Below are 25645 nucleotides of genomic sequence, written 5' to 3'. Positions count from 1 at the left end.
TCATGCAGACACATGCGCACTCAGGGTAATTGCACTATGTACTGAGAACACCAAATCACACAAGACTTGTTTTACATTCGAGAATTGTTTCATTTCACAATTAACCATGCAGGTCTTAGATATAAACCCTTTTGAAAGGTCTCAGGACATGTTAGATGGCATTCACAGAATTCACTATACTAATTGTACAATCCCTAAGGGTGAATTCACATTCTGGGTGAATGTGTTAGTGGATCAAGAAGAATCAAAAAGATCTTTCTGTCATGACAAACTATATAGGATTTCTCCCAGGTTTCATACACTGCAACTAAACCAGGGTGGCATGCTTTGCAGCTTACCCTTGTTTTTAATTCCTGCTGGCCTATTTCGGAGGTAGGGCTGTCAGATCTTTCTTCGGGACACTGCTTGTGCTGAAGCTCCAATTCCTGTTTAACTATCTTAATTCTCTGATGATCTCCTTGGATGCTTAAAATACTTCTGCCATCTCCATCACCTGCAGACATTTTCTTTACTTTGTTCATCCCTGGAGGGGGTACCTCTCTGGTTTTGCTAATCTTTTCCTCTTGTTCTGGTTCCAAGACAAATTCATGCCAGCAGGGCAGTGTTCTACTACAACTATTTAATACATAATTGAAATTCCTCTGGCTCTGTGCTGATTTTGCCAGGTGTGATTCAGAAATCATCTCAGTTTCTGGCCTATACTCTTCATCTATCATAACAGGCAGCAATGCAACATCACTTTCCCAGTGAGATTTGTTGTCTGGCTTAGAGTCTTTGCACTGTGTTTGAGATGTTACTGACTCAGGGGATTCTGGGCGGCAATCAGCATCAAATATCAGAGAGTCAGCTGTAAGAGATACAGTGGGTTCTATTTCTCTGAGTGCTTCAGGGGATGGACATCTGCATGTAGACTCAAAGGAAAAAGTGGGGGATGACAATGATTTTGAATCGCATTCTGACAATACATAACCAGGTGATACTGGCCTTTGTTCCGTCTCCGGTCTCCAAAGTGATCCATATTCTGAAGACAACCAAGTTACATCAAATTCTTGTAAATCACACATTACTGGTGATATATGTATTAAATTTGTCACTGACAATTGCCTAAATTGAACATTATGTTCATATGGAACTGGAGAAGAGGCTAAGAATTCAGGTATAGGAGAGTCTGGGGAAAGTCTTCGAAATTCATTTACAGAAGACACAGACTCTGGGGAAGGGGGTCGACTTTCATACTGAAAAAGCATTGTATGAGGTAATAAAGGCATATGCTCAGGTATGGGTGAATCAGGAGTGAGAGGTCTAAATTCATTTACAGATCTAATAGACTCTGGTGATGAAGCTCTGCAGTCATCTGAAATTTCCAGATATTCACACCCCTCAGATATATACCATGATATAGAATCAGCAGAGTTTTCTTCAGGAAATTCAAAAGATTCCCTATTATATTTCCTTGACTGTGTTAAGGATAAAGCTGAGAATGCTGTTTGATTTTCAGAAAGAGGTATAGTCAGAATCTTGTGGGTTTGCATGGAAATTTGAGAAGGCTCATGAGTAAGAGCTGGTATTTTATAAGTGTCTTGGTCAATGATGCCATTAGACCCATCCATTTTGCTAGTCTGAACAATTTCCATTCTACAGCCAGTATACTCAAATACACCTGTTTTGGGACTGAACATTTCACCCTTGTAATGCGGGTCATGTATGTGAGATATAAGGTTCAAAGGAATCGTTTTGTATACAAGTTTGTATTCAGGCAGCATTTTGATAGTCTCTTGAAATTGAGGATATGACGTAGGTCCAGATGAATCAAATGACTCTCTTCTTTGTTCAGCGGTAAATATATCTCCTTCGAAACCTTTACATTCAATAGTTTCTGAAGATACTGATGTCTGAAATTCTGGAATAGGTGAGTCAATTAATGGTGGTCTATTTTCATTTGCTGATATTACTGAATCAGGTGAATCTGGTCTATAATTAGAAGGTGAAGCACTGAAAACATTAAACTCATAATCTTCATCTGAAGCCAGAGATTCAGGAGAGGATGATCTATGTCCTGTTACTGACACTAAATCAACCAACACTGTTGAGTACTGTGGTATTGGTGAATCTGGAGACAGTGGTCTACATGCACTAACTGAATCTGGGGAAGATCCTCTTATGTCTGATGCCAAGATCATAGATTCAGGTGACATAGGCCTGTACTCTGGGAGGGATTCAGGGCTCAGAGATCTAGCTTCAAATTCTGATTGAACTGAGTCAGGTGACTCTGGCCTTTCACTAACAATAAACAAGTCTCCAGGAAATGATTCATGTTCTACTGAACTGGAACACACTGATTCAGGTGAACATGATCTATATCCAGAAACTGGCAAATGACTCTCAGGAAAAAATGGTCTGAACTGCTGTATTGGAGAGTCAGGTGATAATGGTCTATTCTCATCTGCTGATTTCAAGGAATCAGGTGACGATGCCCTAGAAACTGTTTCAAAAACAGCATTTAACTCATAATCATCATCTTCATCATAATTTTTATCTGAAGCCAAAGACTCAGGAGAATACGGTCTATGTCCTCTTACTGGCATTAACTCACAGAACAATCCTGAATACTGTGGTACTGGTGAATCTGGAGACAATGGTCTACATGCACTAACTGAATCTGGTGAGGATCCTCTAATGTCTGATGCCAAGATCATAGATTCAGGTGACATAGGCCTGTACTCTGGGATGGAGTCAGGGCTAAGGGGTCTAGCTTCAAATTCTGACTGAACTGAGTCAGGTGACTCTGGCCTTTGCTCAACAATGAACAAGTCTCCAGGAAATGATTCATGTTCTACTGAACTGGAACCCATTGATTCAGGTGAACATGATCTATATCCAGAAACTGGCAAATGACTCTCAGGAAAAAATGGTCTGAACTGCAGTATTGGCGAGTCAGGTGATAATGGTCTATTCTCATCTGCTGATTTGAAGGAATCAGGTGACAATGCCCTAGAAACTGTTTCAAAAACAGCATTTAACTCATAATCATCATCTTCATCATAATTTTTATCTGAAGCCAAAGACTCAGGAGAGGACAGTCTATGTTGTCTTACTGGCATTAACTCACAGAACAATCCTGAATACTGTGGTATTGGTGAATCTGGAGATAGTGGTCTACATGCACTAACTGAATCTGGTGAAGATCCTCTAATGTCTGATGCCAAAATCATCGATTCAGGTGACACTGTCCTTTCCCCAACAATAAACAAGTCTCCAGGAAATGATCCATGTTCTACTGAACTGGAGCACACTGATTCAGGTGAACATGATCTATATCTAGAAACTGGCAAATGACTCTCAGGAAAAAAATGTCTGAACTGCAGTATTGGCGAGTCAGGTGATAATGGTCTATTCTCATCTGCTGATTTCATGGAATCAGGTGATGATGCCCTAGAAAGTGTCTCAGTAACAGCATTTAACTCATATTCATCATCTTCATCATAATCTATATCTGGAGCCAAAGACTCAGGAGAGGATGGTCTATGTCCACTTACTGGCATTAACTCACAGAACAATCCTGAATACTGTGGTATTGGTGAATCTGGAGATAGTGGTCTACATGCGCTAACTGAATCTGGTGAAGATCCTCTAATGTCTGATGCCAAGATCATAGATTCAGGTGACATAGGCCTGTACTCTGGGAGGGAGTCAGGGCTCAGGGATCTAGCTTCAAATTCTGATTGAACTGAGTCAGGTGACTCTGGCCTTTGCTCAACAATGAACAAGTCTCCAGGAAATGATTCATGTTCTACAGAACTGGAACCCATTGATTCAGGTGAACATGATCTATATCCAGAAACTGGCAAATGACTCTCAGGAAAAAATGGTCTGAACTGCAGTATTGGTGAGTCAGGTGATAATGGTCTATTCTCATCTGCTGATTTCAAGGAATCAGGTGACGATGCCCTAGAAACTGTTTCAAAAACAGCATTTAACTCATAATCATCATCTTCATCATAATCTATATCTGGAGCCAAAGACTCAGGAGAGGACAGTCTATGTCGTCTTACTGGCATTAACTCACAGAACAATCCTGAATATTGTGGTATTGGTGAATCTGGAGATAGTAGTCTACATGCGCTAACTGAATCTGGTGAGGATCCTCTAATGTCTGATGCCAAGATCATAGATTCAGGTGACATAGGCCTGTACTCTGGGAGGGAGTCAGGGCTCAGGGATCTAGCTTCAAATTCTGATTGAACTGAGTCAGGTGACTCTGGCCTTTGCTCAACAATGAACAAGTCTCCAGGAAATGATTCATGTTCTACAGAACTGGAACCCATTGATTCAGGTGAACATGATCTATATCCAGAAACTGGCAAATGACTCTCAGGAAAAAATGGTCTGAACTGCAGTATTGGTGAGTCAGGTGATAATGGTCTATTCTCATCTGCTGATTTCAAGGAATCAGGTGACGATGCCCTAGAAACTGTTTCAAAAACAGCATTTAACTCATAATCATCATCTTCATCATAATCTATATCTGGAGCCAAAGACTCAGGAGAGGATGGTCTATGTCGTCTTACTGGCATTAACTCACAGAACAATCCTGAATATTGTGGTATTGGTGAATCTGGAGATAGTAGTCTACATGCGCTAACTGAATCTGGTGAGGATCCTCTAATGTCTGATGCCAAGATCATAGATTCAGGTGACATAGGCCTGTACTCTGGGAGGGAGTCAGGGCTCAGGGATCTAGCTTCAAATTCTGATTGAACTGAGTCAGGTGACTCTGGCCTTTGCTCAACAATGAACAAGTCTCCAGGAAATGATTCATGTTCTACTGAACTGGAACACACTGATTCAGGTGAACATGATCTATATCCAGAAACGGGCAAATGACTCTCAGGAAAAAATGGTCTGAACTGCAGTATTGGCGAGTCAGGTGATAATGGTCTATTCTCATCTGCTGATTTCAAGGAATCAGGTGACAACGCCCTAGAAACTGTTTCAAAAACAGCATATAACTCATAATCATCATCTTCATCATAATCTATATCTGGAGCCAAAGACTCAGGAGAGGACAGTCTATGTCGTCTTACTGACATTAACTCACAGAACAATCCTGAATACTGTGGTATTGGTGAATCTGGAGATAGTGGTCTATATGCACTAACTGAATCTGGTGAGGATCCTCTAATGTCTGATGCCAAGATCATAGATTCAGGTGACATAGGCCTGTACTCTGGGATGGAGTCAGGGCTCAGGGATCTAGCTTCAAATTCTGATTGAACTGAGTCAGGTGACTCTGGCCTTTGCTCAACAATGAACAAGTCTCCATGAAATGATTCATGTTCTACTGAACTGGAACACACTGATTCAGGTGAACATGATCTATATCCAGAAACGGGCAAATGACTCTCAGGAAAAAATGGTCTGAACTGCTGTATTGGCGAGTCAGGTGATAATGGTCTATGCTCATCTGCTGATTTCAAGGAATCAGGTGACAACGCCCTAGAAACTGTTTCAAAAACAGCATATAACTCATAATCATCTTCTTCATCATAATTTTTATCTGAAGCCAAAGACTCAGGAGAGGACGGTCTATGTCCTCTTACTGGCATTAACTCACAGAACAATCCTGAATACTGTGGTATTGGTGAATCTGGAGACAGTGGTCTACATGCGCTAACTGAATCTGGTGAAGATCCTCTAATGTCTGAATCTAAGATCCTAGATTCAGTTGATATAGGCCTGTACTCTGGGATGGAGTCAGGGCTAAGGGGTCTAGCATCAGCTTTTGATTGAAATGAGTCAAGTAACTCAGACCTTTGCTTGACATCAAACAGGTCTCCAGCAAATGATTCATTTTCTATTGACTTGGAACATATTGATTCAGGTGAACATGATCTGTATGCAGAAACTGGCAAACCACTCTCAGTAAAAAATGGTCTGAACTGGCATATAGTTGAAACAGGTGATAATGGTCTATTCTCTTCTACTGTCACACTGTATTCAAAAACAGTAGTGTTAGGGCAGAATGTTTTACCTTTGTACTGGGGATCATGCACTTTACTCATAAGATTCTGAACTTTTCTCTTAGTGGCTGCAACTTCACTTTCCTTGCTCGAGATTGTTTCAATATTAAATGGATTTTGGATTTGCCCTGTTACACTACACCTAGCTTCTGGCAACCCAATTATTTTCGGTTCATCATTGGACACAGAGTCACATAGATCTGTGGTTAAGGGTTGAGTATCTGCTCCTTTTAATGGCATACTTGATTTCCCAACTTTGGGACTGCTAAGCCTGTGTGTCAGAGTAGTTTCAACCTCTTCATGTAGCTGGGCATTTCCTTTTTCTTGTGTCTCATTTTTCGATTCCATTTGTGAAGTCTGTTTGCTTAAATGTTTGGTAGAATCAGGAAGTAACAGACCCTCTAAAGCATATTTATTTAAGCAGTTATCAGTTTCCAAAATCTCAGGGGATTGCTGCTTGAAACAATGGCTTTGTAATGACTTAGGTTCAGCTTCAGACGTAAGAACATTTGATAATTCTGTCTGAAATGAAGCTATTTCATGGATATGCAGTGAGAAATCACAATCAGTCCCTTTCTTTTTATATTCAGGTAGTATTAAATCTGGGGAAAGTGGTCCAGGGACATTTAGTGATGATACTGAATCTGGTGAAGATGACCGATTCTCAAACAATATTCCCGTGGCTGAGATCAATTTGTGCTCTCTGTCTGAAAGATCTGAAGCAAGTGATTCAGAGTGATAGCCTAATGATGCATACAATTCACAAACTGGTACTGAAAAGCTTGGTATTGTGGAATCAGGTGAAAGAGGTATGTGTTCACTTACACATGAAAATGAATCAGGTGACAAATGTCGACATTCCTCTGAAATAAGCTTACATTCTTGGTCTGAAAGATCAGATTTTGGTGATACAGATCTACATTCTTTAGGCATGAATTCATATACATTTTGAACAAAGCTAGGTAGAGGTGAATCAGGGGAAAGGCATTTCCATTCATTGACAGATGCTGCTGATTCAGGAGATGATGGCTGACCTTCAAACAACCATTCTGATGACAATTCATATCCTAAATCTGACATCTCAGATTGAGGTGATGATGATATAGATCCCTTCACTTGTGTAAAATAGTCAGATACTTCTGGTGTAAAACTCAGTATTGGTGAATCACAAGTAAGTGATCTATACTCATTTAATGATATTGCTGATCCAGGGCCAGATGATCTATCCAAAAAGATATCAGAAGTCCAAGGGCCATGCTCAGAGTCCAGGGGAGTCTCAGTGGATAATTCTCTATCTAACCTGTCAGTGGTAAAGGAGCCAACAGAAAAAGATTCATTCGATTCAGGTGTAAGTGATCCACATTCAGTCCATGATCCTGGTGAAATTGGTCTATCTATTTCATCAGTAACCATTAAAAAAGATGTTTGAGGACAGAATTGAGTGTTTGACTCATGCATGTCAAAAGAGAACAACTGATCCGAGTCATCAGAAATCCTATGTATGTCCACAAGCATAGTAAATTCTGGTGCGGCGTATTCACAAACTGGTGGTATAGGTGAATGTGGTCTAAAATCAGGTATGGGAGAATCAGGAGAGAGTATATTCTGTTCAGTACCTGATGTCACAGATTCAGGTGAACATGCTCTTAAATCATCTATCAGCATACATGAGTCTAGTGAGCCTGATCTATAGTCAAATGGAATTGGTGAGTCTGGCGGTAGTAAAACTGTAGATTCAGGCGATAAGGAACTATATTCATGCAAAGATATTTCCAAGTCAACTTCATATTCAGATACAGAAACTGGTGATGATCTACAATCAGTTGGATACATCAAATAATCTTGCATGAAAGGTCTATAGTCTGAAAATGATTTAGAGAGGACACTAGAATATTTTGTTTCATCCTGGGAATTTGTTGCTCTAAGCTTTGACTTGGGTATGTGTACTTCAAATTCAGTACTGAACTTTAGAGATTCTGACTCATCCATGATAGGACTTGATGAAGAATTTGTCTGCCCAGTTGCTGAGTCAAGTGACATCTTAATAAGTATAGAGTCAATATTACTTGCTGCAATTTCACCCTCATGCCAAGGCAACAGCTGTTTTGGGAGTGAACTACAAACTGTCTTAATGTTTTGCAGCTCCTTGGTGGAAATATTTGTGTTGGTTGTTTCTGAGGATACAGAAACAACTTGATCAACATTTAAGGCCTCTGCTGCATCCACTTTGTTTACAGAGAAGCCCTCATGTTCAGATGATTCAAAACTCTCTGTAACTTTGGTAATATCTTTTCCAAGAGTCTTTGCCATCACATGATCTTCACCAAACAGGGCTCTGTAGAATTTATCAGAAATCTCCTCAACATGGTGTTTCATGTACTCATCACTTGGCCTTTGGTTACTTGGCAGTTCACACACAGATTTTGCCTCAGCTTTTGGGATTGGTATTTCCATCTCACAATGTGGATTTTTTGTTATTGATGAAGCTTGTGCTAGTGTGATTTTGTCAGATGGCTGAAAGAATGGAAGTGATGTGGGAGATGCATAATGGGAAACATAATCCTCCGGTGCTTGTGTCAGCTCCACAGATAGCTCACTGAAATCTGCCTCACTATGCTCAGATTCCAACAAGGTCTCTTCAAAATCTGTTATTATTATTTCTTTTTGCTTCTGTCTGCAGTCTCTGGGTAATTCAGTATATGTAATGCTCTCTTCAATATATGTATTAATAGGGATGTGCTCAGATTGACCCCCAGCTGCTCCTAAGTCTTGTAGAGCCTCATCATAAATGGGATTTAACCTCTGTGATGGAATTTTTGATTGCAGTTTGGAAACAGCTTCCTCTTTGTAAAATGGGCCACATTGCTGAGACTGGAGCCTCCATGGTGTAGTTTTGTACAGGGTAAAGAAAGGACTTACTTTTTTGACAGTGCCAGGGAACTGCTGTCTTAGACCAATCATCTCAAAACCAGACAGTGTTGAGCCTGCTGCAGCCACTCTGCAAATAAATATGATTTTAAAAATAAAGTATTTTTAAAGCTATTGGGTTGATGAATGACTGCGTGAGTTTTTCAAAAGACTCACTCTTCAGCTTTATCTATGTGCAACTGCAACTTCTCTTTCTGGGTATCACTGAGTGAAGATGCACTAGAAGAGAGATCCTCGACAGACACTAATGGAGGTTGATGCCCAGACTTTGGCCTTCTTGAAGTGAGCTCTGTGTGGCGGACTGGCTTAGGGCTGTCAATGTCCTCGTGAAGAGCTGTGAAACCTGGAGGGGATATAACAGTTGATATAATACTAAAGGAAAGACACTGTGAACTACAAATTGAGCAATAGTTCCTCATCTTAACTTTGGGTTACAATGATTACATTTGCCCAATCTTCTCTTCTTTTAAACTATATGTACAATTTCCACTGAAACTGTTGGAACTACAAGGCCAATTAATTAGTTTTTGCTGTAGTCTGAAGACATTTTGGGTTCACGATCAAAAGATGAAAATGAGAAGAGTGTTTAAAATTTAAACTTTGATTTCCTGGTATTTATATGTTGTTGTTTTTTTTGTATAAGACCACCCAATTTGTAGGTGATTAAAAATATTGGAACATATGACTGATAGGTGTTTCTTGTTACCCAGGTGTGTCCTGTTATATTGATTGTTTAAACAATAAATAGCTCTAAACATCTACGCTTGGATTTAGCCTTCAGTTTCACCTGTAAAGACTGCATTTGTTGTTCAAATAAAGAAAAATATAGGGAAAATCAATCAGAGGCATTGCACAAACATTGGACATAGCCAACACAATAATTTGAAATGTCCTATAAAATATAGAAACCACTGGTGAACTGAGCAACAGACACCGAATGGGTCAGCCAAGGAAAACAACAACAGCTGATTACAGAAACCCAAAAACAACATTCAGTGACATCACCAACAACCTCCATTGGCCAGTGGTGAAAGTATCACAATCCAGAAGACTTCAAGAGCAGAAATATAGAGGAAAAACAACAAGATGCAAACCACTTATCAGCAGTAAGAATCAGAAAGCCAGATTGGAAGTTGCAAAGAAATACAGAGATGAGCCATAAGAGTTCTGACACTAAGAGAAAATCTACCAAAGTAATAGAAAGGCCAAAGTCTGGAGAAAGAAAGGATCTGCTCATGATCTAAAACATACAAGCTCATCTGTGAAACATGGTGGAGGTAGTGTCATGGCTTGGACTTGCATGGGTACTTCTGGAGCAGGCTCACTAATCTTTATTGGTTATGTAACTCATGATGGAAGCAGCAAAATAAATTCAGAAGTTTACTGTATTGCCAATATACAGAGACGTACATCCAAATTAATCTGCAGGAACTTTATCATGCAGCAAGACAATGATCCAAAACACACTGCCAACGCAACAAATGACTTTATCAAGGGGGAAAAGCGAAAGGTTTTAGACTGGCCAAGTCAATCACCAGACCATAACCCATCTAGAGGTAAATACAAGTAAATAAAAGCTGAAATCCTAAACTCTTATCCTATATCTAATTTATATATATATATATATATATATATATATATATATATATATATATATATATATCTCAAATCCGTGTCTTTGGTGTATAGCACAAAGAATTTAATTTGACTTGCTGTTCCAATAGTTTTGGAGGGGACTGTATTATTTTCATATTTCTCAAATGAATGTTATGGTTACCTTCACTGTGGTCCTGTGATATAGACTGCTCAATTTCTGCATAGGTATGTGATGAGTGGTCCTGAGTGGACTGTACGATCTTTGCTTTGATGAGATGTACAATGTCCATACGGTTAATCTTTGTGAGCTTTGAGATCAAAGTGCTTTCTGTGGAGAATTTGAAAAGATTCAAAACATTAAATATGCATTTTGTTTATGATCCTTTTTACCGTTCAAGTTTGAGATTTAAGCTAATTAACAATATCTATGTCTTCCGTAATGTCTAATAACAATATTATCCACTTTTTAGGACATATTATCTTGGGTTGACCACTTACATGTCAAGACAGATTTCTGTGGACATTTTTATTGGCATACAGTACAATAAAACAATGTCTTGGTTTCCTTTTGTGGTAAATAAAAAAGTAGAACCAGTGAGCTAATTGTTTAAATGAGTCTTCAATACAATACTTGTAATAATTGTACCAAAGTGACACTGATATTCCCTTTTAGAAAGTGATTAACAATCCTACCTGTAGCATTTGTCCCCTCTCTTTTTGTCCATAGTCTTATGAGTGCATGACTTTGGTCTTGTAATGAGTTTGGATTCTCTACTCTTATCTGATTGACCTGCTCTTCATCAAATTCAAGTTCACAAGCCAGCTCTAGATGAACAATAGTAAACACAGCAATGTTTAAAAGAAAAGATGTACTGCAAATAATATTGTTTGCATTTTAAAGGGAGTAAGAGCTAATGTTACTTACTGATGAGTTCTATTTAAATTGTACATACAGTATTTATGAATACAAAGCCATCCTAATATTTATATCATCTGTCAACTTACTGAAAGCAAGTAGTAAATAGTAAACCCATCTGATCACACATATAATGTGTGATTTAAAATACTTGCTAGAGGTACAGGGGATATGGGTGGTGTATAGATCTTTGTACCATGAATTTTTCTGTCAATGTTCCTGTGATATTCAAATACTAATGCTGCTTTTACCTGTCCAGCTGAAACCAAGATGATCAGCCATTACAGCCAATCGTCCTTCCTTCCTGTCAAGCTCATCCTGTGGATCCGCTGCAAATGCCATGGTCAAGATACATAAGATGCCATCACCAAAACACATACTAAACAACTAAGAAAACATGGTCCCTATAATTTTGAATAGAAGCAGTCAGGAAAAAATCATATTCACCACTAATGTACACAAAATGTAAATTAAATACAGGTAGGTGACAAATGAAAAGGGAAAAAAACTATTTGCTTTGATGTGACTTCACACAAGTGTCTGGAACTGTAATGGAGAGATGGAGAAGCACTTGTCCAAAAGATAATTGCTTAGTTGCTGTTTTGATGATGATGGTGTAAAGCGCTGTCTAACACATTGGTCCAAAATCTCCCATAGATGTTCAACCAGGTTGAGGTCTGCCGACTTACATAATTTTTTAAAAAAACATTCAGTGATTCCCCGTGCCCATAGGCATTGCCAAGATCCCATCCCATCCCATCCCACTCTTCAGTCTAAGGTCACAAACCATGCTAACAAAATATCTCCCACAGAATAATAGCTACCAGTTTTTTCCTTTAATTTGTCACCCATCTGCATATTATCACTGGCTTTCTCTTGCATTTAAACTACTTTTACTATTTGTTTTTAAATGTGTTTGAATTATGTTTGAATTCTAATGAAAAATTACCAAACATTTAAATATCAGAGTTATTGTGATTAGCTAGATTAGCTGTGATTAGGTAGGATTTCCAGTGTACATTTTAATGTCAGACACATTCTCTGATAATTCTGTGAAGGTTTTTATCTATTTTGTTCTGGTGTATACTATAAACTATAGTGCACTGCAGGAAATTTCATGGAAAATATTGTTATTTGGCAGTAAACTTAAGGAATTATGTAGGAGGGCAAACATAATTCTATGTGTATGCATAATGTACGGCAGCAGCCATTTCAGCATGCTCTGAAGATGAACTCTTTAATAAAAAAATATCATTTATAAAAACAATTAATAAAATCATTCTTGACATTACGCTAACATACAAGGAAAGGAGACAGACACAAACACAATTCAAACGTCACAAAAGCACCAGAAAGAGTTGAAGCTTTAGCTACAAGACAGAGAGGCAGCACCTTCATTGCTAACGTGCTGAGGCAGATGAGAGAGAGAGAATGGGCCCCTTATGATGGGGATACCTTGACTTTGGACTTGAGCTTTATCAGCAGGGATTCTTTCCATCTGCGTCTCAACAGGGTCGTCCCATCGAGGCCTAATGACCAATGGGTCCTCAGGAAGAGGCATGTCAGGGAAAGGCTCACATTCTATTACTGAGACATCTATGGTGCTGCTTTCATCATCCGACATGGCAGCTTCCTCCTCTGTCTCTTTTTCTGCTTGGGCCAACCTTTCCACTAGCTTAGCTGCCTCATCACTAATCTCCTCAAAAAAATCAATAGACTTCTTGCGCTTCTCTGATTGCTGATCTTTTTTGCCAGTTGTAGTAGTATGAGTTGCTTGACCAGGCTTTCCCCTGACAGGTAGCTTCGATGGTAATGTCTTATATTTGTTGGGCAACTCAGTACCTGCTGGATGACCCTGGTCCTTTTTTGTTGGTTTCTTTGTAGAATCACTTTCACAGTAGCTCTTGGCTTTGATAGACCTTGTCACTCTGGAGCTTACAGAGGGACCTGTGTCTGTCTCAGATTTTCTCTTTGTTTCAGGTTTTACAGGCAATTTAGACTTTTTCTCCTTAGGAGATTTCACAGATAAATCATGTTCTGTAGCTGATTTGTGGGAAAGAGCTTTTATAGGTATTCTTGATTTTTGCTTCTCCTCCTCTGTAGAGAAGGAGGACTTTTTCTGAGTAGATGAAGTATTACCTTTACAGTCAGGCTTTGCTTTTGACTTTGATATCATTTTGGATGTTTGAGATGTTTTTTCAGGTGCTTTGGGTAGTTCTATCACTGAGTGCTCATCCTCTGGGGAGGAATCTGAGGACTCTTGGTCCTGCTGGGAATAAACTGATCTGGTTACTGTTGACACCGCTGTCTGGACATCAGTTATGATAGTGTCTGAAGAACCAAGATCAGTCTCTGAAGAAATATTTTCAGCTAACTTATCTGTTTTTATTTCTACAGCTTCTTTTTCAATGTGTTTTTTACTTGTATTGGGTGAAGCAGAAACAGCCAATTTAATGGGAATTGTAGACTGTGAGGCATCTGACTTAGAAGCTATTCCTGATTGATCATCCTCAGGTGTGGAGTGAATGGATATGCCTGTAGCCTCTTTTGAATATTCCACAGTGTCTTCTGGTTTAATCTGCACAGTGAGGTTTATGGCAACCTCTCTTTCTGCTCTAGTAAAGTCTGCATCAGATTCTTCCATAATATCCTCTATAAGTGCCTCTTCAATTGGTTGCTCTCCTATTTGAAAATAAGCAAAGCCTTCCTCCTCATATCCCCTTTTGGTCATGTCTATTGCTCCACTTCTAGTCATTTCAAATAGTTTACCCTCTTGAAAAAGGAAAGGGTTTTGTTCACTTGTCGGCGTGCCTTCCTCAGTGGGCGTCCTTCCTGGTGTGGTGTCTGGAGTTGCACCTTGGGACTGTCGATCTACTGCCAGACCCAAAATCTTTTGCTCCTCTTCTTTGACTCTTGCTGCAAAGGCATCATCATCTTCCCGCATGGTATTCCAGTTGTCTGCCAGGGTTTTTGCAGTTACCCCTCTAGACTTTGTTTTAGGAAGTTCTTCCTCTAAATCATCTTCTCCAGTGTCATCATATATGCATATTTCTGGTTTAAATGTTTCCCTAGCCTGCCCACTAATACTAGGCAAAGAATCACTTTCAGCCCTTAAACTTTCCCTGTTTGAACCTAGATCAGATACCCCTGCAGGCCTTATGTGATCACCTTTAACATCATCTGTTACATTACATTCTACCTGACTATGTGATTTGCTATAAACTCCCTGGTAGTCTGATGTATCTTTCTGCTTTCCACCCATATCATCATATTTGCTTTCCCTTGACTTTCTCTGGATTTCCTTATTTAGTTCAGAAGGTATTTTGACCTTCCCTTCATTGCTTAACAATTGACTGTTGGTCTGTTGTAACTCTTTCATACTAAGCGACTGCATTTCTTTTTGTAGAGGGATCTGATGGGCTTTTGCATGCTTTTCTGAGACAGACTGAGGTCCCTCCATTGCTGATTCATCTGTTGATGCTGCAGTGTGGGCCATGTCCTCAGATGTTTGAGGGATCTCATGCACACCTGCTGGAAAAGGAGAGGGAGGTTGTACTTTAATAGTAGGTTCAATAGATTGTGCTACCTCTGACCCTTGTTTTGTCTCAGTAGGCCCAAGGCCATCCACTGAGGCTGTTTCAACTTTGGATTCAGGCCCAATTAATATGAAGCTTTCATGTCCTCTTTCAGACTCATTCATGGTCTGAGAGAAGATATCTTTACTATTGCCCTTTCTGTCTTTTTCATCTTGCTCCATCTCATCAAATGTTTTTATTTTGGCAGCCATTTTAAACATCTCTTCCTCAGGGGTGAATTTCCTCTGGGTCATGATACACTCCAACACATTTCCCTCTGCATCCTCAGGTATGACAGATGGAATTAGGAACATGGACAGGACCATAGGGTCTGGGGTTTTGGAATGGAGCTCATAACTTACCTCTTCAGAACTTGGCGTGTCAGGGGAAAATGGACTCTTACCCGAACTCGTCAGCTGAGATGTCTGCTCGCAACTGTCATCGTCGGCACTACCCTCCTGGTCTCTGGGGAGTCTATGCAAATTTTCTGGGGGTAACTCAGGAGCTTTGGAGGATGTCGGGTGCCCTGCAGTCACACTGGGTTGCTCTACTGTAGGAGGCAAGGCCATGATGTTTTTTTGTTCTACAGGGCTGTTTTCTAGAGAGTCACAGCATGGGGAGTCTTTAGTTGGACTAGGTTCAATTGAGTCTGGGGATTTATGGGAGGAGTTGTCTTCCATAAGGGGACTACCTTCTAATGAGTCCTTATGACTAATGGTTATAGAATCATCAGCTACTGGACTAATGGTTTCTGAATCCAGATGTCTAAGAGGCAGTACTAAACCATTATAACCCTGTATATCAGCCCTTGTAGCCAGGTAGTCAGCTGAGGTTGACAGTTGTTGACCATCTGATGGTTCTTCATCACTCAAAAAACTGTCTATTGTTTCAGAACCTCTTTTCATTAGTTTTCGAGATTTTGGTGGTTTATATGATATCAAAAGAATGTCCTCATCCACAGAGAATTTTTCATCAACAAATTTAACAGTTTTGCCCTGAGAAGCAGACACAGACTCACTTTTTGAAGGATAATCCACCGCATTTTTCACAGACAAGTATCCAAGAGTTGCTGTAGATGCCTGATCATCAGCTGTCTTTGCACCAGTGGAAGAGGAGTTAGATAGTGTACTTGTCTCATCTTTGGCTGTAACTGTTTCTACTTTAGAGAGCTTTCCATCTACATATTGATCTGGCTGTCTGGGTGATGATGAAAGGCTTTCAGGACTTGTATCCAGAGTTTCTGCCATGCCTTCATGTTTGTCACTGTCCTCTGAGCTTATGTGGACTTCGCCTTCACCTACGCTGGTACAAGGGGAAACAGCTAGCTCTTCTATTTTGTGAATGTCAGAGTTGTAATCAAGTGCATCTGGGCCACTATAAATTTGAGATAATTTAGTGTCCTTAGACAAATCTTGGGTTACTGCAGTAGCCAAATTTCTTTGGACTGTAGGGTCTGCTGATTGTAAGGCAGAAGAAATCTCATCTTGCGCTTTTGCCATTTGAAGTTCTTGACACTGAACACTGTCTGGTTCTGCTCTTACATTGGAACTTAAGTCTTGAGAATGTTGTATCTCTGTGCTAATCTGAAGTTCGTTTATTTTCTTTGGGTCAAAACATTTTATAGTTTCAAGTGACACTTCTTGTCCAAGTGATGATGCTTGAGACTGGGACTGTGTGGACAGAGTCTCCTTTATTTTAACCGTTTTTGTATGCTTTGGTCCAGAACTTGCTTTATGTTCAAAAAGTCCAGACTTTCCCTTCGAAGGGTCTTGTCCTGTCTGAAAAGCCCTCATGAGTTCTCTTACTGACATGGTCTCTTCTAGTCTCTCTGACTCATTTTTTGGTGATTTTATGGGTGCTTGTGTCTTTTTATTGGTTGCTGTTTTTTGTATAACAGGAGATGATTTTTTCTCTGAAGAACCAGGAGAGGATTTGATGCCAGTCTGCTTGCGGCCTCTTTGTTCCTCCTCCACCTTCTTTTGAAGAGCTTTAACTTTGTCTTTAATTGAGCCAATGGGTGTTTCTTCAACTACTGGAGATACAGGTGACATTTTTTTATTTGAGGGAGCATGTAAGAGGCCATCATCTCTATGTGCTTTTTCTGTTCTCTCACTAACAGAACCTGTTTTTGAAGTGTGTACATTGTATTCATCACTCTGTCCATGAGGTCCTTTTCTTCGGATGGGCTTTTTCACTTCAGCCACATGTATTTTAGTATCTTTGATCACAGTTGGTACAAATTTTTTTCCACCTTTGCGCAAAACAACTTCAGTGAACTTTTCCTGTACCACACTCCCCTGCACTGCAGCTCCAGATGTCACGGGTGCATCCAGAAAGTACTCTTTATGGTCTCCATCTATACCCTTTTGTGTTTGTGACCCTCGGGTACCTCGAATATCCTTAAGAAACGCCTCTTGGGTCTCAAAAGCTGCCATCATTTTGGCCTCTTCAATTTCACAGTCTGAAAGAAGAACCCACTCCTCATCCTTTCTATATGCACAACTTCCTGCTTCTGCTGACTTTTCAACAACCTTATCTTCATATGTCCCACTCCTTAGAATTTCATTAACTTTCTCCAAATCCTCTTTTACCTTTTCCATTATTTCAAAAGGCTCCCCTGACATCTCCTCCACCCCCTTCTCTAGACTACCCCCATGCATAGAGTTTGACTTCTCAGAGGAATCAGTGGTCAGAATGGCAGTCATTTTGATCAGGTCTTGTTTCATCTCTGACACCTCAGAGAGTAAATCTGGGCTTGCAAGGGCAGGAGAATCTCGAATCAAGTGAGTTTTCAGGATGGATGTCTCTGTAGAATTTTCAGTATCTTCATCATCTTCCATTTACAAGGAGGACATTTAAGGAGCAAATTAAACAAAAAATTTAAATTAAAGGGAACAAAGATTTGAAAAAGAGATCAGGTTTGGATTGGCACAAAATTTTCAAGGAACAGAACAGGATTGAATGTTGTAAGAGTGAAGTAAAGACTAGAAGGACAGACAACAGACTTACAGGGATGAATAACAACTGCAAAGCAAATTATAGCCAAATCTTATAGACCTTAGGGGAATAAGCAGGAAATAACTTGCTTATCTGAAGTCTGCACAAAAGCACATTCACACATTCAAGACAATGAAAAAATAAATAAACTAAAATACCAATTTAAATAAATAATAATAAAAAAATAAATAAAAACAAATATAGGTTCTCATACATGGGAGGACCAACACAGATAAAGATTTGCACAAGAAAACTCACAAATAAACTCAGGTTTATTACAAAAATTAATTAAGGTGAATGAGAGAAATAAACAATGTATTCAAAAACTTTGTTTTAGTTTCCAAAAGAAAGCCAGTGATATAAAACTAGTGTTTATTTTGCAGGAATAAAGTGATGGAATAAATTACCAATTGCTTCTTTTGTCTGGGAATTAATCAAGCTTAAATTAAAACTTAATAAAAATAATAATAAATAAATATCAATAGATATAGCTAGAACATGCAATGCAGAAGGTAATGTTCAGCAAGCTGTCAAACTTAAAGATGATCACACTGTTTGCACCCATTCCAACCAACATTCACACACGCTTAATGCAAGTCAAGTTATTTCCATGCAAAGCTTATTAATTTCTAATAGGTCAGTATCTAGTAAGTACTGATTCCAGCCCATATAACCAATTAAACACTTCATTACATTACATAGTGTGGTAATGTATTTTTGTGATACTTACTACACAAAATATAGTAAGTAATATATTTAATTAAAGAGATCACATGCCTTAATCATGCATCAATCTATGAAAATCGCTGTATATTACTTCCATATTAATTCAAGATCATGCCAGCACATTTACTTTCTAAAATAATTAATTACATAATAATGAGATTTTTTGTGAGATAGATATAGTTGAGGCCAAAAGTTTACATGCACCTTGACTAAAGCCATTCAAACTCAATTTTTCACAACTCCATACATTCCATGTTATCATGCATTTCCTGTCTGTGAGTTTACTTTATATCCATAAGAGGTCATTTCAAAATAATAGCTAAGAGAGATATATTTTAGCTTAAAATGACTAATGGGTCAAGTTTCAGTGAGATTTTCAGAGGGCAGCTTTTCACAACCGTCTCACAATACTTTGCTGTAATTTTTACCCATTAATCCTGACAGAATTGATGTAACTCAGTCAGGTTTGTGGGCCTCCTAGTCAAAATTTTTCTGTTCAGTCCCAGTCATGCTAGCTCAGATGGAGGTTTGCTTTGGATCAGTATTTCTAGATAATCCTCCTTCCTCATAATGCCATCTATTTTCTGAAGAGTGCCAGTACCTTTTTGAGCAAAACACCCCAAAACATGATGCTGCCACTCTCATGTTTCACATCTTGCATGGTATTCTAAGGATTAAAAGCCTCACCCTTTTTCCATAATTCATAGAGCTGATCATTATGTCCAAACAGTTACATTTTTGTTTCATCTGATCAAATAAAACTCCTTCAAAATACTAGGCCTTCGTCCTGTTGATCACCTACAAACTTCAGTCTGGCTTGTTTTATGCTGGTCTTGGAGTAGGGGCTTCTTCATTGCATGATAGCCGTTCAGGTCATGGCAATGTACGACTCTTTTAATAGTGGATGTACATAGTTGGGTATCTGATGCCCACAACTCCTTAACTAGTTCTTTTGTTGTTGTCTTGGTGTTCAGTTGAAGCTTTTGGACTAAAATTCATTAATCCCTGAGAGATAGTTTGTTCCTCCTTCCTGACCAACGCAGTGTCTTTGTGGTCCCAATATTATTTATATTTATATGCAATTTTGTTTGGAAATTGCTCCTAAGGAGGAACCAGACTTGTGGCAGTCCACAGTTTTTTTCTGAGGTCTTGGCTGAGTTGCTTGGATGTTCCTATGTTATCAAGGACAGAAAGGCACTGGCTCTTAATAGATGAACTCCCAATTACTTGAATTGGGATGAACAGATGAACTCCCAAATAACTCCTAATTGTGACAATTGGCCAGTCAAAAGCTTCTAAAAACAGTTATGTAAATTTCAGGAATCTTCCCCTGTTTAAAGAGACAGTCAACTTGGTATATGTAAACTTTTGACCCACTGGAGTTTTGATTTAGTAAATCTGTCTTTAATCAATTGTTTTAAAATGACCTCTGAGGTGAACAATGCAGATGACTTAAGTGACTTGCTAAATAAACATGTGTTTATGATTGCACAGGGATACTAAACACAGGGAAAGAGGGAACTACTTTGCTTTGCAGTTTGTTATAAAAAATTTGATGGTGGGTGGAAAGCTATTTAATGACACAAATATCACATTATGAATTGAATTTCATGTTGCATGTTCATACAGGGACAGTATCTTTTTTTAAAACCTGCTCTCTGTAATGCCCAAGAATTGAGGGAACAAGAGATGTGGGAAGACATTTTACATTTAGGGTGATGGAATTTTAAGCAGCATACACATGTTGTGCACTATGAAGTCACATCCTAATGTAATCTAATATTATACACCACAGAGCGGTTGAATTCTCAAATCAGGAAGTGTTGATTAATTTTCTTTTGTTGATTATTTTTAAACAGCACAGATCTGAAAATTTGCGTAAGTGTAATATAAAAGATAAGTATACATTAATGCACTCTTTCTAGTACATTAGCGTTCCTATAACAGCTCATTCACAGGGACTTGTATGACAGAAGCTCCAGATAATCTAAGCCTAAATGGCATATACTCATTGATATGGTGAAACTTCCCATTAGGAGACATTTATTGAGCATTTATGGAAGAAGTTTGGGTGTCAACACTTTGTAAATTTCCTGACACAAGAGTTCCTGCTATCACTTACAATATAGCAGCTATATACAGTTATTCCCTCACCAGCCTATGTTTTCTCTCTCTCTCTCTCTTGAAATGAACTAGAAAAAAAACGTTACTTGTCTTGTTACTAAGAAACCAAAAAAGTGCAAACTCCTCTGTCCTGAAGACTCACGTCTCACAGATATAAATGTAACTATTTGAGCAGTTAAAAATTTTTCGTTCATTAATAAATTAAAAATTGTAATCAATGTCAAATCTCTTGGTTATAAGAGGAATATTATCTCCAACAGACAAACTCAAAAAGTCCTCAAATACTCAATTATAAAGTTTATTTAGCCTTTTTCTTTACTTGTTTATCTATAGATTATTGTTATTTTGGCATTTGCAGTTAAAGGAATCCTGAAGATGGGTGTGCTGCAGCAACCTGAGCACCCCTACTTCCCACATCCTTGGGGGGAACATAATGGAAAATGAACAAAAGCTTAAAAGATTATACTGTCTTACTTAAATTGTAACAAGCTGGAGGTGGGTTAAATGGGATGTGGGCAGCACCTCATTACCATTCTTTAATAGTTAATATGTATATGAGTTGGTTAAAAGATTGAACGACAGAACTAGAAAAGAGAAATGTCTTACATCTTCCAAGTATTCGGCTAGTCTGCAAAGATAAGCAAGTAAAACAATTGCGATTAGTTGACTGGATAGAAACATCAATAAATGAAAACAGAAGCAGCCATGATTCTATTAGGGTTGGTTTAAGAATAGGGAGATCAACACATTTTTTAAGTAAAAGATTAATTCTATATATATATATATGTCAACACAAATACATTTCATACAGTATATAATGGTAGTTCAGTGGTTAAGGCCTCAGGCTACTAATCAGAAATCCCAGCATCACCAAGCTGCCACTGTTGAGCGCTTGCGCTAGGCCTGTAATCCCTAAATTGCTCAGTTGTATCCTGTCTCAACTGTAACTCGCTTTAAATAAAAGCTTCATATAAATGAGCAAAATGTCAATTTAAATTACATATGCTGCTTTGATTTAAAGCTCAGTCACTGAAGATCAAGTGATCTATATATGCTCCATTTTAGAAGAATATAATCATTTGATGATTTGTGAATATGTAATACATTTTTTAACAATCCAAACTTGAGTCAAAATGTATTATTTAGTAATTACAGTGGCGGATCCTACAATTATAGATTTAAACTATATAATAACTACACAGTATAACATTGCAATTATTCCTGAGGGCTATGCATTTTTGACCTGACCATGACAATTAATTGAATATATGCAGTATAATATAAGTGAAGTAATTAAAAATAATAATAATTGTAAAAAATAAATGAATAGATAAATAGATAAATAAATTAAAAAAAAAGGAAAATATTGTTAAATCTTTTAAACTACAGAGGAAACAGAACATCCAAAAGTGTGGATGTTAAGAGAATATAGGAAAATATCTCCACAGTTACCTCCTCATCAGGCTCTTGATCTGAATCTGATTCCTTTGAGGAGCAAAAAGCAGTAAAAGAGAAGGAGTAGATAGAGAGATACAGATTGAAAGGGAAATAGGGGACAGGATAGAGAGAAGGAAAAAGAAAGAGCACGCAGAGCAGTTACCATAGCAATAGAACACTTGAGCCAGCCTGTGAGGCATAGTTTGAGAGGGGGTATGTGTGGAGGACATATACAGCCTAAAATGCTCATACTGATACTGTTTTTTGTTACCATTACTGATTAGTGATTATTTGTAAAATGCCTCATTATTTGCAAATAGTTATTCAATTAATCATAACCAAAACATACATTATATAAATATAATTAACATAATTTTAACCAAATCCTAAATCTCTAATCTAATCAGAATCCTAACACTAACATTACTGCATTACTGCAAGTGAAACAATATATATGCTTGTGGACAATAACTGAGCATGACGTTAAAACTGTGTAATATCTTTTAAAGTCTCCGTAATATTATGTTTTAAAATTGCCATTGTGTTAATTACAGTTATACTAAACTGAAACTTAGTGTAATGTAACAGTGAGCAGTAAGTATTACAAAATATTAACCTGTGAAATCAATAGTTCATTTAATAGAAATAGTGAAGTACAAGCATAAATATTATAAGAATTCATGCACTCATCACATGTAATAAAAACACAGAAGCCAGAAGAGACTTGTTGGGGTCACAGGTGTGTTTTTGGTTTTTATACACTATCACCATGACCATTCATTATAAATGTGATATATTACCTTAGCATAAGTTGGTAGAGTAATATTTAGGTTGCATATAGCATTGTGGGCCAAACTCCTATATGATCTTGGTTCTTTCATGAAGGACAATCGACCACAAGGTTCCTGAGTGTTATCTCGTATCTGGAAGATTTCCAACAAATAACCAAAACATTTTAGCAAGGAAGGTGTTACCCGTAACAAAATACCTCTTAATTTGCTCCTACAAGGAAGTACTGTAAATGTTTTCAAAAGAAATGCATACAGCATGCTTCTGTTAGGGAGCTTACCTTTATAAATAGGGCAAGTCGGTTTTCTTTGAAGGCAAAAAAGCTGAAGATATGATGTTGGCCACTCTTGGTGAGGGGGACTAGATTTCCAAAGCAGTCTGCATAGATGGGTTTTCCTTCTAATACCTTCAGTGGAACATCACAAGGATTATAAAGCCCTTATTATACAGGCTTTTATAGCTTACCTAAACATTTCAGTTTTCAGAAATGAAGACAATTTAAAATGTTTGTTACTAAGACATAAAATTATAGGTTTTGACAAATATTAGTTGTTATTTGAGTAGAATAGACAAATAATGAATGAATAGATATGTACTGTGAAGACCCAAAATATTTTTAGAACATGGTGAGCTCTACAATATACAACCAGTGTGATGGTGCTTTTAGAAATGTGGCAAAACACCTTTTTATACTCTCCAATACTTGTAAAAAGAAAACAGCTAATTTAATTTAGCTAAATTGTGAATATCCCTCCGGGATTAATAAAGTGATCTATCTATCTTTCTGTCTGACAAGACATAAAGAGTTTCACATTAATATCTTAATGTTGTGTACAAAGTAAATACATATCTAACAGAGAACACCTGGGATGAATTTTTATAAGACGGAACACATAAATTAGCCTGGTTAACAATTTAGCAAATAACATTTCAAGTTATGAAGTACAATGCTGTGAAAAAATATTTGCTCCATCCTGATTTCTTCTGTTTTTGTGCATATCTCATACTAAATAGTTTTAGATCTTCAAATGAAATACAACATAAAACAAAGGTAACCTGAGTAAACAAACAATACTGTACAGTTTTTATTATTATTTTTTAATAACACCCATAACCCATGTGAAAAACTAACTTCCCCCTCAAACTTAAAATCTGGTTGGGCCACCTTTAGCAGCAATAACTGCAGCCAAATGCTTCCGATAACTGGAGATCAGTCTTTCACAAAAACAGAAGAAATCTTGATCACATAAACATCTACCTTACCTCTACATCCCTACTTCGAGCCACCTCGGTGAAGTTCTCCTGCTGCTCCAGAGTTTTATCTATCTTGTCATCAGTCATGCAGAAACAGCGCAGACGTGCCTCTATTGGATCATGAGTTTTAGCAAAGATGACAAATTTGGCCATGTATGGCACACAGATTGTCTCCCGATACACCTGCGTGGCAAAGTTGACTGACTCGTGGCCCTGTCGACAATCTATTAGCCAGAATCTAAATAGTGAAAGTTAGAAAACACAATAAGTGCTATGATTGTCCTGTGATTTAAAAAAAAAAAAAAGATGTAACACTGATTGATACTAAATAGAATTGCACAAAACGACCAATCAAAATCTACCTTGCCGAGACATTTGTGGTGAATGACACACAGTCATTAATAAAAGTTAAAGGTGTGGTTCCAGTTATATCTTCCCACTGAGCTGATGTTGTTCCACCTGGTTAAACACAGAGCAGTGGCGAAAACTAAGAAGTGAGTTCTTAATCACAGGCCCTTCCTGTTCACAATTATATATATATATATATATATATATATATATATATCATAATATATATTTCTCTATTTCATAATAAAAAGACGTGCACTAAGAAACGGTCCCATCTTCTTTCGTTGTACACTTATTTTTTGCCTAAAATCTGTTATCCTTCATGACCCAGGACATCTTTCTTGACTTTTTAAAGCAATATAATGAAAAAATATATTTATCATACCAGATAAATAATTAATCGATCTCAATTATCAGACACTTAGGGAAACAGACAGACAAAGCTCTTTGCATGCTGGAGGATCCTCCTGATTGGAGATGCACATGAGCGATGGAGGTCATGTGACACAACCTATGTACTATAAATATGCTTTTTATTTTATTTATTAGAGAAATTGTTTAGAGAAATTCAGCCAGAAAAAAAAACATTTTAATATTGTGATTAATTGAAATTGGATTAATAAGCTGTTGTTTATACAATTTTGCTCCCTCACCTGTGATACTGCATAACAAGCGGAGTGTTGGTGTATCTACTCCAAAGCCATTGTGTATCGGGTCAGTGGAAGTCTTGGGGACAGGAATGGTCATGGTGATGGGTTTATGGAACTTCCGTCTACGGGGCTCCAGGGTGACTATAGGACTAAATGTAGCTTTGTTCCCCAAGATCTTTCTCACCATGTCTACATTCACAGGCTGAGACTAATCAAGAGAAAGAATTAAACCAAATATCAGGACTTTTGTTGCAAAATGCAATTCTATTACAGTTGAATCGAGAG

At 37.9% G+C, this 25645-nt stretch overlaps 1 protein-coding gene across 4 annotated transcripts in view; it reads right to left on the bottom strand.

The window, feature by feature from the left end:
• The window catches only part of ank2b (ankyrin 2b, neuronal), a 167221-nt gene that overhangs the window by 8788 nt on the left and 132788 nt on the right, over positions 1–25645 (bottom strand). For 3 of the 4 annotated variants that reach the window (XM_053628777.1, XM_053628776.1, XM_053628779.1), the window contains 13 exons: positions 25364–25568; positions 24725–24821; positions 24372–24600; positions 23389–23514; positions 23120–23242; positions 22335–22367; positions 21489–21510; positions 12916–17868; positions 11712–11789; positions 11238–11369; positions 10726–10872; positions 9105–9291; positions 8940–9018 (listed from right to left, as the gene is read on the bottom strand). In XM_053628777.1, the coding sequence (XP_053484752.1) occupies positions 8940–9018; positions 9105–9291; positions 10726–10872; positions 11238–11369; positions 11712–11789; positions 12916–17868; positions 21489–21510; positions 22335–22367; positions 23120–23242; positions 23389–23514; positions 24372–24600; positions 24725–24821; positions 25364–25568 (6411 nt within the window). The remainder of the gene's footprint in view (positions 1–8939; positions 9019–9104; positions 9292–10725; positions 10873–11237; positions 11370–11711; positions 11790–12915; positions 17869–21488; positions 21511–22334; positions 22368–23119; positions 23243–23388; positions 23515–24371; positions 24601–24724; positions 24822–25363; positions 25569–25645) is intronic. The other variant, XM_053628778.1, reaches the window with a different exon arrangement.

Source organism: Ictalurus furcatus, chromosome 7, assembly GCF_023375685.1.
Source record: "Ictalurus furcatus strain D&B chromosome 7, Billie_1.0, whole genome shotgun sequence".
Lineage (NCBI taxonomy): Eukaryota > Metazoa > Chordata > Actinopteri > Siluriformes > Ictaluridae > Ictalurus > Ictalurus furcatus.
The sequence above is the reverse complement of the archived record's forward strand: the minus strand, read 5'-3'. Positions and strand labels throughout refer to the sequence as shown.